Source organism: Hemicordylus capensis, chromosome 6 (genome assembly GCF_027244095.1).
Source record: "Hemicordylus capensis ecotype Gifberg chromosome 6, rHemCap1.1.pri, whole genome shotgun sequence".
In the NCBI taxonomy this organism is placed as follows: domain Eukaryota; kingdom Metazoa; phylum Chordata; class Lepidosauria; order Squamata; family Cordylidae; genus Hemicordylus; species Hemicordylus capensis.
The window spans coordinates 46,611,324-46,624,423 of NC_069662.1; the positions used below are offsets into that span (position 1 = coordinate 46,611,324).

At 44.3% G+C, this 13,100-nt stretch overlaps 1 protein-coding gene across 1 annotated transcript in view; it reads left to right on the forward strand.

Annotated features, from left to right (window-relative positions):
• The first annotated feature begins 3,740 nt into the window (after positions 1-3,740).
• Positions 3,741-13,100, forward strand: part of TNS4 (tensin 4) — a 29,203-nt gene continuing 19,843 nt past the window's right edge. Inside the window, exon 1 of the mRNA XM_053264836.1 lies at positions 3,741-4,239. Coding sequence (XP_053120811.1) covers positions 3,741-4,239 — 499 coding nt within the window. The remainder of the gene's footprint in view (positions 4,240-13,100) is intronic.

Sequence of the window (13,100 nt, forward strand, 5' to 3'; positions counted from 1 at the left end):
GTGGGATATAAATGTAAAAAAATAAAATTAAAATAAAATACTGTAACCCCTGTAACCCCTGATGCTTCTGAATATCCTTTGGGTGCTGTCTTGACCCAGCAAAAAGGGGACAGGGAAGTTATAGTTTCCTTTTCTTCCAGAGTGCTTACTGCTTCAGAGAAGATGTATTATGTAGTTGAAAAAGAAGTTCTAGCACATTTCTGGGTAGTGAGGCACTTCAGGACTTACTTCTGAAGCAAAAAAAATCACTTTACAGTCAGACCGTGGACCCCTATCTGCTTTATTTACTACTTGGGGATCAAGTTGAGCAACCCCAAGAATCGCCAAATGGATCACCAGACTTATGGAGTTTGATTTCCAGGTGGAATATGTTCCAGGTCTTCAGAATACAACTACAGATTGTTTATCTTGAGTTCTACTTCCAGATCAAGAGGAGATCCCAAAAGACAAGGATGAAGGAGTAGTAATTGTGCAAATAGCTTCACCTACTCATGGAGTGATCACATCTTCTGAATGGAAAGCAGCTCTCAGTACTGATTGAGTGCTTACTGAACTTAAACCTTATATAACTAATGAATGGCCACGCAAAAACAAGGTACCTGATAAACTTCAGCCATACATGCACATAGCAAGTGAGCTACCTCTTCTCAATGAGCTGGTGCTGAGGACTGATCATTTGGTGGTGCCAATGTCCTTACAAGAAAAGGTGATCAAAATTGCCCATGAAGGTCCCCTGGGCATTAGCTTGATTAAAAGGCAAATCAGATAAAGTTTTTGGTGGCCAGGTATGGACAAACACATTTAAGATATAATCAGGCACTGTACGGCTTGTGCTGTATCTGGCAAATTGCACCACCCCCTCGACTCCTGCAGAATATCCCAATGGTCCCTAGGGAATACTTGCTCTGGATATAATGGGGCCTTTTGCTAACCAACCCACAAAAGAAAGATTTGTTATAGTGATGGTGGATTACTGTCCCATGTGGCCAGAAGTTTCATTTGCTCACAACATTACTACAAACAAGGTGATCCAGTTTATGGCTGCAGTCTTTGCAAGAGAAGGGCTTCCTAAAGAACTAGTGAAAGACAGTGGGACACAGCTTACCTCATTTGAAATGGAGCAATACTTGCATAACCCAAGACTAATGTCAGTGCAGTATGCTCTACACCAGGGATCCCCAACCGGTGGTCCTCCAGAGGCTGCTAAACTACAACTGGGAGATGGTGGGAGTTGTGGTTTAACAACATCTGGATTACCACCAGATGGTAACCCCTATTCTGTTCCTGGAGCAGTGATATGCTGGTCTAGTTTCCTTTGCATGAGAGAGAGAGAGCGAGAGCAAGAATGCACACTGGAGACTTATGACATTTTTGTTATAGTTGCTTTATTTCCAAATGTACAGGATGAGCATAAATGGAAGGGGAAAAATACACTCCTTCAAGGCAACAGATCAGGCCACTATCCCACATCAGATCCCCAGACAGCTCCTCTCTGCCTGTCACTTGCTTCCAGGCTGCAAAAATGCTGCTCTCTCGCTCTCTCACTCACACATTTTCCCCCTCCCCACAGTTGAGGTCCTGCCAGTTTCCCCAAGATCTACTGAGCATTCCTTTCACAAAACAGAAAACACACACAAAAATGTCGACAGTCTCTCTAACCATTAGCTGTCATTAAAGACGCATCATCCAACCATGCTGGGCTATTAACGATCAACCATCTGCCTAACAAAGGAGTGATCAGTCAGCAATGTAACAATAGTTTCATTTGGAGGGGCACAAGGTAGAGAAAATTTGGTAGGGGGGCCAAGTTCAGAACATTTGAGGAACCCTGTCCTACAGAGAAACCGTTCCAGTTTTCCCCTCATTGTACACACTTATAAATACTGAACAGGGTATGATATGGATGCACTCGTGGCAGTGTACTGATACAGTGTGATTTCATGCTATGAAACCCTCCCCTCAAATTGAATAACAGCTTAACTATGATGGGATGAAGAAACTCACCGAAAGGCACTGTACATGTTTCTATGGCGGGGTGGGGGGGAGTAGAGGAAGGAGTCATTTGTTTGTGTCCCCTGGTTATATAATTTCCAAGGTATAAAGTTCTGGTGTTTTTGAAGCCTTTGCTTCTGCCTCTCCCAGCAGCCTCCAGGGCAATTAGTCAAGGCTTGCTAGACATGACGTGTAGTGTGGAATTGCAGGCCTTGCCTTCTCCACCCTAACCTTGAGCTATGCACTGTGTCCGAGATGTGTCTGCTTTTAAAGGGCATGCTTCAGTAGCTGATAAAAACTTTCAAGTATCTTAAGCAGACCCGTGTAAATGTTACCATGTAGGTAAATATCTAATGCACACACTGCAGAGAAGTTGTTCTTCATCTGTGCTTCTGTTTTCCTATCTGTGCAATGGGTATGTTTAATCATGGTTGCCCCATTTTGCTGCTGCTTCCTCTTCCACATCTCCAAGGACAGATGCTTTTAAACCTTTCTCCATCCTCTGCCCACCTTTTCTCTAGACTGCAATGACATACATTGCAACATTATCTCTTTACTCGGGACAGTCTTGATTTTTCTGGTACCTGTCCCTGATACTTCTCCCATTTGCCTTTTGGAGATGCCTTTTTAAAAAAATGTTATTATGAGTGACTAGACTTGCCATTCTTCAGGTTTCAACAGTCCTCCCTCAATTATCTACAAGTTAAAATCTCTGAGGGGATAGATGCCTCTTGGACATGCATCTGCACGGCTGCAGAAAGCCAGAGCAGTATTTGCATTCATAGGAACATAGGAAGCTGCCAGTCCCTGGTCCTTCTCTCTCAGTATTGTCTACACCAGGGCTGCTCAGCTTCGGCCCTTCAGCTGTTTTTGGACTACAATTCCCATAATTTTCCCAGCCACAGTGGCCAATAGCCAGGGGTTATGGGAGTTGTGGGCCAACATCTGCAGGAAGGCTGAAGTTGAGCAGCTCTGGTCTTACACAGACTGGTAGCGGCTTCTCCAAGATATGTCCCTTATGGAATGTGTTAAGAGTTAGAGTCCTCCTATAAATACTGCCAGATCTTTTTTATGAGATTCTGTTAGGTGTTCCTAAGATATTAAAAAAGGAAATGGTTACTGGTGGTTGGTAAGCTGTTTATGACCTATTCTGCTTCAGAAGCCAGAGCAGGACAGGCTAGGCTGGAGTAAATTATTTAATTGTACATCAGGCATAGGGAGACTGGCATTTAACAATGCATAACAACATTATATATATTAATAACAAATTAACAATTATAACAAGTTCCCCTAGCACTGATCCTTATTGTGGCAATTGGACTTTATAATTATTTTATCTATGAGATTTAGGAGAATAGCCGATATTCCTTATCTCTTTGTTGGCCTTCCATCCTGCTAGATCTGGTCCCTTGGATAGGACAGCTCTACTAAACTCAACATCTTAGCAATACAAGAAAGAAGCCTGTCCTCTCCTTATTCTGCACTCGGATTCCCTGTCCACATAAACTGCAAGGTTCTAGTCCATATTGCAAAATGTGTCAATTTCCCCCACCCACAATAACCATTGCTAGCTGATCTGAGGTCAAAGGGCATTTGTGATCAAAGTGTTTATAACCCATTTCTCTTGTGTTTAAAGGTTCCATTTGCATGGACCTTTGATGAAGCAGGCCCCAGGAGAAAGCCCTACCAAAATCAGCCTGACAAAGACTGAGAAGATCACGAATTATTGAAGATTTAATAGCCAAAGCATGTCGAAGGTCATCCCAAACCACGTGGTACGAGTTGGTCAGACAGTATGTGTTTCATCTCAGGAAGAGCATGCTTGCACACACTCTAATGGGAGTTTGTCCTGTCACACTTTACCAGCACAGTATTCTTATTACTCAACAAATGGTTGGGACAGTCAGAGCCGCTTGGCCCAAACCGAAGGATGCTCTCTGCTCAAGAAGGAACTCTATGGCTATTGCAAACCTAGCACACATGTCTACGCAGAGAAACTATATGGAGACACTATGATGTCTCCAAATCTGGGGGATAAACATCAGCAAGAGGAACCAACAGAAGCGAGTAATGATGCCTGTCCAGTCTCTCCTACTCTGGATATATCCATTGAGAACTTGAACCGCCTGATTTTGGAAATTGACCCCACTTTCCAGCCTCTGAAGCCAGTTCAAAACCAGAGTCCTTCCCAAGCTATTCCACATAGCAATACCACAATGGCCCAAAAGCAGGCCCCAGATTCACCAGGTAAGATGTGAAATTCATAAAAGCCCTGTTCAGACATTACAGTATGTTGTATGTGCATACAGGTGTCTGCACACCTGTACATGTACATGTACCTGTACACCTTTACATGTACAGGTGTCTGTACATATTTTTGTATGAATGACTGTAAAATGAACATAAAATATGTTCATTTTAAAAGTGAACTTGAGTACAGGCCCCCTCAAATGCAAGGTATACAGTACATAGGAATTGCATTACTATGTACATGTAATGTGTGAATAATTGTGCACATAGATCTGTATGTACATACACTGTATGCAGACTGCCCATGCATTGAACCAAACATGTGAATAGGGCTAAAATCACAGGGCTCACTCTGTAGAGCAAGTGAAATGGCAAAGCTGCCAAGGGTTTGCCTCCTGGGAAAAGGAAGATGTGCGCATAGTGTTCCAGACACACAGGTGCTTCTGGGGGCTGCTCATTTTCTCCTGCGCTCTTGAAAAGTTTCTAAACCTGTGGGAGCAATGTCAAGACTGGCTCCCACCCCCACAGAAAGCCCCTCTCAAAAGCAAGGGTGGTGAATTTGCCCCTTGCCAGGTTAAAAAACGGCATATGAATAACAGTGGATCAAAAATTAGGTTCATTTCCCAAAAAAATGTATTATCTTGTGTACAGTACAAGATGCTAATAGTTCTCTGATAGCTCATGAAAAGGGAGATGGTATAGTACAGTCGCCAGAAGTCTTTACAGACAGGACTGTTACCCTGAATCTCCTTCAGAAGAGAGTGTGTGCATTCACACACCAGCTAAACTTACCCTGAAGTACCTTTGAGATTCTTGGACCCACTCCACACACGTCAGGCTTTGTCTTGCGAATTCTAGCTTATCTCGAGGTATTCCTGGATTTTTAAAATGCTGATTTAAAGCAACTTTTTCTGAAAATGTTGGAGCAAATAGGGAGAGGCACTGACGTAGAACCATTAGCATGATAACAGGGATACTCTCTTTAGAAATGCAGATATAGCTCTTTAGAAAGCTCTCCCCCCCCACCCCATTGGCTAGAAAGAAAACATGGAGGCATGCCCTGTGAACCTGCATCAAAACAAAACCCCAGAGCAGAGGGGAGGGGCTGCTTCCCTCAGTGCTGTGAGTGTGATTCAAAGTGGCTTCGCTCAGCATTAACATCAACATGAAGCCATGTGCAAATAACCCCTAGGAGAAACAGATGTGCATGCAATTGGATGCAGAATTCTGCATGTTGAAAATCTCACATTTCCAAAATTTCTAGCCCTTAAGGTTGCACAAATATGTATTTGAAAATATATAGTCAATTCCTAATGAAATCTCAATAGTCAGAGGAGTGGCTAATCAGGACGTGCAGTGAGCATGGGATTGGATTTGTATGCAGTCTTGACCCTTGCCCTCCCCAGCTCCCACAAGCAGAGTAAATAATGCAAAATATAGAATACAGTTTGTGCAGATGAGCGTAATTTTATATGACAGAATTTTGATATTTGTTTAGCGTAGAGTACGCTTAGTTCTGGATCTGCATGTTTCATTCCGATCCCAGTGCTTCTCAAAGCAGTCTAGTGCCAGGAGAGGAGAGGTGGATAAGTGAGGGACAGTCATGGAATACTTTCTTAATGCGTTAGTCTTCTAGCCTCTCTCATCCTCCCTATGGTTCAGGAGGGGCCTTCGTATAGAAAATGCCCAGTGAAATTGTCCAAATAAAAATGGTGACTAAATGAAGTGTCTCCTAGAGGCTCATGTTCAATTAGAAAACTTAAGCTTGAACATCCAGTTTTTGTTTTGTTTTGTTTATACACCACCCCAAACTTCCTTCCCTGGGCGGTTTACAGCAACATAAAATAAATTAAAACAGAAATTAAAATTGTCTAATACAGGCGTGGACTGTCCGTCCCCGCCCGGTGGCCCCTCTAGCAACATCCCATGCACATGATGTTGCCTGAAAGCATCTATTTCCCTTTCTCTCCCTCGCTGGAGGGAGAAAAAGGGAAACAGATGCTTTCAGGCCTCAAACGCTGCCTGAAAAGGACAGGGGAGAACTCGCTTGGGGCACAGGCGTGGGTGGGGGGGAGTTCTCTTGGGGCTCTTCCAGAACCCGAGCCACGCCCCCCTGTGGGCTTCGGGCCCTTTCCATTGGCGGCCTGGGTTCTCTGAACCTATTCACACAATGGTGGCTCCACCCCTGGTCTAATGTATCTAAAATTCATTCAAAATTTAAGAGCCTTTCCCAGATGAGGTTTGGCCTTCCATGAGTCTCCAAGGGAGGCATTTCCATAGCTGTGGACAAGTCCTAACAATGTTTTCTCGTGTGCTTTTGCTGTTTGAATTTGGCACATGTGCAAATTCTGCTTTTGGAGGGTCCTCTTGACGAATCTAAGAGATCAATGGCAAGATGGAGGAGGAGGAAGAGGCAAGCAGTACAGCATGCCGAGTCCCAGCAGTTTAGGTGGTCCAGCATGTAGGGAGTGGCACTTGCCTGAGGGCCATGAGAAAGGGGCAAGTTGACATGAAGAGCACAAAGCCCAAACCAGCTGGAGCTTAAGTTGCTACAGTATTAGAACTGTGCAACTTGGAAGCAAGTTCCACTGAAATCAAATCCAATCTATTTCCAACGGATTGGATCAGTATATGCAAGTATAAATTATTGACTATGATGGCCCAATGAAACTTGCATATACAGAGTCCATATACCTCTGAATATTGGGGGAATACTGGGGACAAAGCAGGAATATAGGAAGCTGCCTTGTGCCGAGTCAAACCCAGAGGCATAGTTATAATTGAACAAGGTGGGACAAATGTCCTTGGGCCCCTGAGGGAAGGAGGGCCTGGGGGCACACGGCACTAGGCAACAGCTTGCTCCTTGCGCTTGTGCATAGGGAATGTTTGCATAGGCGCAAGAGAAAAGGTGTGCAGAAAATGTCCATGTTCTGCAGCAAAGGCACAGGGGGAGCAGAAGAAGGTGGGGACTGCAGGGGGCAGGGGCCCATCTTCACCTCTTATCCCAGGGCCCAATCCAGTCTTGCTACTTGCCTGATCAAACCCTTGGAAGCTCACCCTGGAAGCTGACTACCCAGATAACAAATGTTGGTGAATGTGTTTGAGTTGAATATACAGGTAGATGCCTTATACAGAGCCAAACCATTGGCCCCTCCAGGTCAGTATCATCTACTCTGACTGGCAGCAGCTCTCCAGTGATTTAGACAGGAGAGTCTTTCCCAGCCCTACCAGGAGATGCCAGGTAGTGACCCTGAGACCTTCTGCAGGCAAAGCGTGGACCAATAGCAGAGCCAGGCCAGCGGCGGCTGATGTCCAGCCACAGCAGCGGCCCTGTTCGTCCCGCTCCCTATGTCTGACGGCCAGTGCGGGGGTTAGCTATGCCCCCACGTCTGATGTCAGACACTGGGGCATGGCTCCCGAACAGGGTTGCGCAACCCCGTTCAGGAGATAGATCCAGGCCAGCACTGTGTTCAGAGTGGCCAGGAGTCGCTCCTGGCCATGCTGCAAATGCAGTGCTGCCCTTTAACTTCCAAACGGAGCTCCCATTTGGGAGCTAAACCAGCCCCCACTTGTGTCTGATGTCAGACACGGGGGACGCATCGGGGACGCGACCTGGGTTCTTTGAACCCGGTCGCCCAATGGTGGCTATGCCCCTGGCATGGACTCTACACCTGATCTACAATCTCCATCCCAAGAGGAAGCCATCGGTTTCAGGCCATGCTTGTAAATTTCCAGAGACCTATGGCTGATTGCTAGACTGGACCAGATACAAGAAGGCAACTTTTATATTCCCAGGAATGAGTTTTTACAAAGAGCATATGTGGTGATAAACCTGTGTCTAGACTGTACTACTTCAGACTGCAGGTGAGGATTTGCATGACTGAAAGCACCTGAAGAACATAAGAACAGCTCTGCTGGATCAGGCCTAAGGCCCATCTAATCCAGCATCCTGTTTCACACAGTGGCCCACCAGATGCCTCTGAGAAGCCCACAGGCAGGAGTTGAGGGCATGCCCTCTCTCCTGCTGTTGCTCTCCTGCAACTAGTATTGAGAGGCATCTTGCCTCTGAGACTGGAGGTGGCCCACAGCCACCAGACCAGTAGCCATTGATAGACCTGTCCTCCCTGAATTTGTCTAAGCCCCTTTTGAAGCCAGCCAAGCTGGTGGGCGTCACCACATCCCATAACAGAGAATTCCATAGATTAATTATGTGCTGTATGAAAAAGTACACTTCTTCTTGTCAGTCCTAAATTTCCCAACGTTCAGTTTCATGGGATGATCCCTAGTTCTAATGTTGTGAGAGGGAGGAACATTTCTCTCTGTCCACTCTCTCCATTCCATGCATGATTTTATACACCTCAATCATGTGTCCCTTTAGTCACCTCTTTTCCAAAGTAAAGAGTCCAGGTGCTGTAGCCTCATCTCATAAGGAAGGTGCCCCAGGCCCCTGAACCCTCTCCCCACCGATCGCCTTCATGGGGCAGGGGGAGGTCCATATATAAAACCAGACTCTCTTGTATTTTTTTGAGCATTTCATCAAGCAGGTCCCCACCTGCAGTCTGAACTGGTACAGCCCACACAAGGCTACCCTCTCATCAGCTGTACGTGAAACCTATGATGCCTCCACTATGATCATGTTTCAATTTGGGGGATTTTTAAAATCCAAACTCCATATGATTCTTCCAATGAACCTGAGTGATTTTTCTTCATGGCATCCAGATTAGATGTGCCAGTTCAACATAACATCATTTTTCTGGGCTTTGCCCATGGGCTTGGCAGGGGGCTTGTTCAAACAGGTCTGCTTACGAATGCTAAAAACTCAGTGATATGCCTCAGAGGGTGTTCCATGTGGTGCTTGCCAAAGGCAATATGGGATTAACATTTTGTACTACTCCCACCCCCACAGATGTCTCTTCATGAACTGAAGTAACCAGGCATGTCAGGAAACTCAAAAGCCTTGATAAATTACAACTCCCCATCCCATACATGCCTGATGTGTTAGTAGAAAGGTTCGCACATACAATGTGCTCTGTTACTTTTAGTCTTTTCTGAAATGGGAAGGTAGCTGATGATGTTTCAGATCACAGTGTAAGATTTTCTGGATGGTATCCTAGAACAGGGGTGGGCAGACTTAAGGCTTCTGTCCGGGAGCAACTTTTTTGTGAGGGGGCAGTGCCTTGGGGGCTACCACCCCGAAGTAGCTAGCAGTTTGAGGATATAGAGCTGCACAAATTGGTGGTGCCTCTACCTAATGAATAGATATTAAATACATGGAGGGCCAATCTAATACTTTTTAATCAAATAGATTATTATTATTGTTGTTGTTTACACAGTCAGACAGGTGTTATTGACTGGTTTGTTTTTATTGTTGTTGTTATTAATCTAACACATCTGTAGCTCGATTATGTGTTATGTGAAGAAGTACATCCGTTGGGTGGTGCTAAACCTACTCTCAAGCAGCTTTATTGGATGACCCAGAGTTCTAATATTATGCAAGAGTGAGAAAGGTCTCCCTATTCATTCTGTCCATACTGCTCATTGTCTTGTGAATGTCTATCATGTCTGTCCATCAATTGTCCCCTTTCCCCCTCACAGGCAAAAAAACCCAAACCCTTTGGCTTCCTCCAGGCTCTTGAGCATTGTATAGATCAGCTTCCCTGAGATTGCTTGGAAGACTGGAAATTATGGGATAGAAATTTTAAGAATTGAGAGACGATTCACACCGCTCTGTTATACTGACTCCAACCTCATATTGTTCCATGAAACATCTTGTCTCATGAAAAACAAATTGGTTTATCTGAATTATTCCAAATGAACACAAGTTGCTAGTTTGCATGCTGCTACGGAAAGCCACATTAAGATGGTGCTAGTGTTGTGGAATGCACTTGTGATGAAGACCACATATGTACCCTATGTGTTCCATTCCAGGCAAGAAAGAGAGCTTCTGGGTCATTAACTCTCAGACACTCTACTCAGGTGTTCTTTATACCTTGCTCTGCGGCCGCTTATCTCATGATGCACTGGAAACACTGAAAGGTTTGCAGCCATGTGGATGGGGTCCATCACATGTATCTTTCCTGTGGAATTAATACCTTGTTGCCAATTCCATGGGGAAAACCCACACAGTTGGTCCCACCCACGCGGTTGCAGGCCTTTCAGTGTTGCTTCATTGTCATAGGACAAGCCAACAGAAAAGAGGCTCTCATGCTAACATGATGTATAAACAAAAACGGATAAATGTGGCATTTGGGAGGGAAGTCTATTCGGTTTCAGAGAAGCACACAACCACACATAGGAATGCTTAGATATGGGACAAATTAGTCAATGTGATAGAACTGGTGATATTGCTTTGTGCTTCCTCCTCTTTCCCCTTGGGCAAAAGTTCAGGAGAGCCTTAAAATTGGAGAAGAGAACACTGGAGATCATGGTGTCTTTGTAATAATCTGTTCACAAGGATCAAAGTTGAGGCATTATGGAGGAGCACAGAAGCAAGAACACAGGTAGTACCAGATTCAGAGCAACATCAGTTCTACGGCCCAAATCCTCAGTCCCTGCTGCTTTCAAGTTCTGTTCAGTCTCCTCTGCCAGGGAAGACTGGTTTAAGCCTCCACTCTGGCAGGTGGCTCTAATGCTCATTCCAGGTGCTTGGAACAGCCAGTTGCTCATTAGAGTCTATTGTTCCTCATCTATGACTATGTCATGCCAAAGCCTAAAGGCAGAAAAGCATTGTATAACAGGACATCATGACTCATGCCACCATCATGTTAGATTTTGTACTTTGGCATTAATTTCTGAGTGCAAAATACATGTACATAACATCATTTATGAAGGGTGTGCTCACTTATAAATTGTTTGTTCTACAAAAAGCATAGAAGTGGAGACTTGGAAAGAATCATACACACATACCTGTCTGTGTGTTGCAAGCAAAAGGTATGCTTTATACATGTGCAGGAGGATTTGATGTCTGAAGCAGAACACATTTTTGTTGATGAGAGATTAAGTTTTTCAAATCTATATGATTCTTTTCCAAACACTGTGGAATAAGAAAGAAAGAAAGAAAGAAAGAAAGAAAGAAAGAAAGAAAGAAAGAAAGAAAGAAAGAAAGAAAGAAAGAAAATTGTCCCCTGCTAACTGAGCAAAGAGGTATCGTTTTAAAAGTGGTGATTCTCTTTATTTAGCAGGGGGTGAGCATCTGGCCCTATCCATCCCCAGCACAGCATCCACCCAGTGGCTGCTGCTGGTGTCTATCTTATGTTTCTTTTTTAGATTGTGAGCCCTTTGGGGACAGGGAGCCATCTTTATTTATTGATTTATATCTATGTTAACCTCTTGGGGAACTTTTGTTGCAAAGAGGTATATAGATATTTGTCATATTCGACTAAATTTTCACCTGACCAATCTGTGTTGCTGCCCCCTTATGTGGTCATGGAAAGAAGAATGAGGCTATTCACATGCACATGCAAAACTGGGCTAAGGGAGCCCAGCCTGGTTTTGCACCCATGTGAACTGCCGGGATCAGGCTGATCCCAGTGGCAGTACAGCGGCAAACCTGTCTAAATCGTCTGGGTGCACAAGGAGTGTACCCAGCAATGCTGCATGGATCGTCTGCGGGGAAGGTATGTATAACCCGCCTTCCCCGCAGCCCGTTCTAGAGCGCTTCTCACTAATCTTGAGAATAGGTTCAATGTGTCTTCATCAATTAGAGATGTGAAACACTGATAGGAATCAAATGCTTGGGGCGGGGGGGGGGATTCTGGATTTATTTCTTAAATAGCATGTTAAGGGGAAATTGGAAATTTCCAGGGAGGTGGAGGGATGGCTGAATGTAACATAAAATATTTTCCCCATGATGAAAACCTGAATATATTTATTATCCAATCTCTTTCAACAAATATGAACCTTCTTCTACACACACTTTGATTGATTGATTGATTGATTCAGTGCCGTCAAGTTGGTGTCGACTGTTAGCGACCACATAGATAGATTCTCTCCAGGATGATTTGTCTTCAACTTGGCCTTTAAGGTCTCTCAGTGGTGCATTCATTGCTGTCCTAATCAAGTCCATCTACCTTGCTGCTGGTCATCTGCTTCTTCTCTTTCCTTCAACTTTTCCCAGCATTATGGACTTTTCAAGAGAGCTGGGTCTTCACATAATGTGTCCAAAATATGATCGTTTTGAGCCTGGTCATTTGTGTCTCAAGTGAAAATTCTGGATTGATTTGTTCCATGATCCATTTGTTTGTTTTCCTGGCTGTCCATGGTATCCTCAAAAGTCTTCTCCAGCACCAAAGTTCAAAAGTGTCAATGCTTACATACACATAGTAATACCAAATTAGAGCAGTCATGACTCTGGAGCTTGGAAAAATTCAGAAGCTTTTTGATATTGCTAATCAAGCAAATGCTACAAGTGAAAGCTGGTATAGTGGCTGAAAGAATGAGCGATGAGTCAGGAAATCCATGCTTCAAATCTTGCCTTGGCTGTGAACTCAGTAGCAAACTTCATGTGTGTAATAAATGTCTGTCCTTTTAGTGAGCTGCAAACTGAGATGGCTACAATTTTAAGCAGAGGAGTAGCCGAATGAAAAGGGGTGCTTAACATTTTCCCTGCCTTCCATTTTCAAGCAAAATAATCTCCCCAAGCCATTTCCACCCCCTCTGCAGGGTTCTAGATACTGGAAACACACACCTGGAACTCTATGGAAGGAAAAAATAGTTGGGGGGCAATTTTTATGGGAAATGGTTGGCAGAAGAAAGTTTTAGCACACACCCTTCCCTTCTGCCATACCTACATTTAACATTGCAGCAGATGCAGGCTGCTTTTCATTTTTGAATCATCAGGGTTTTGTCATATACAAGGT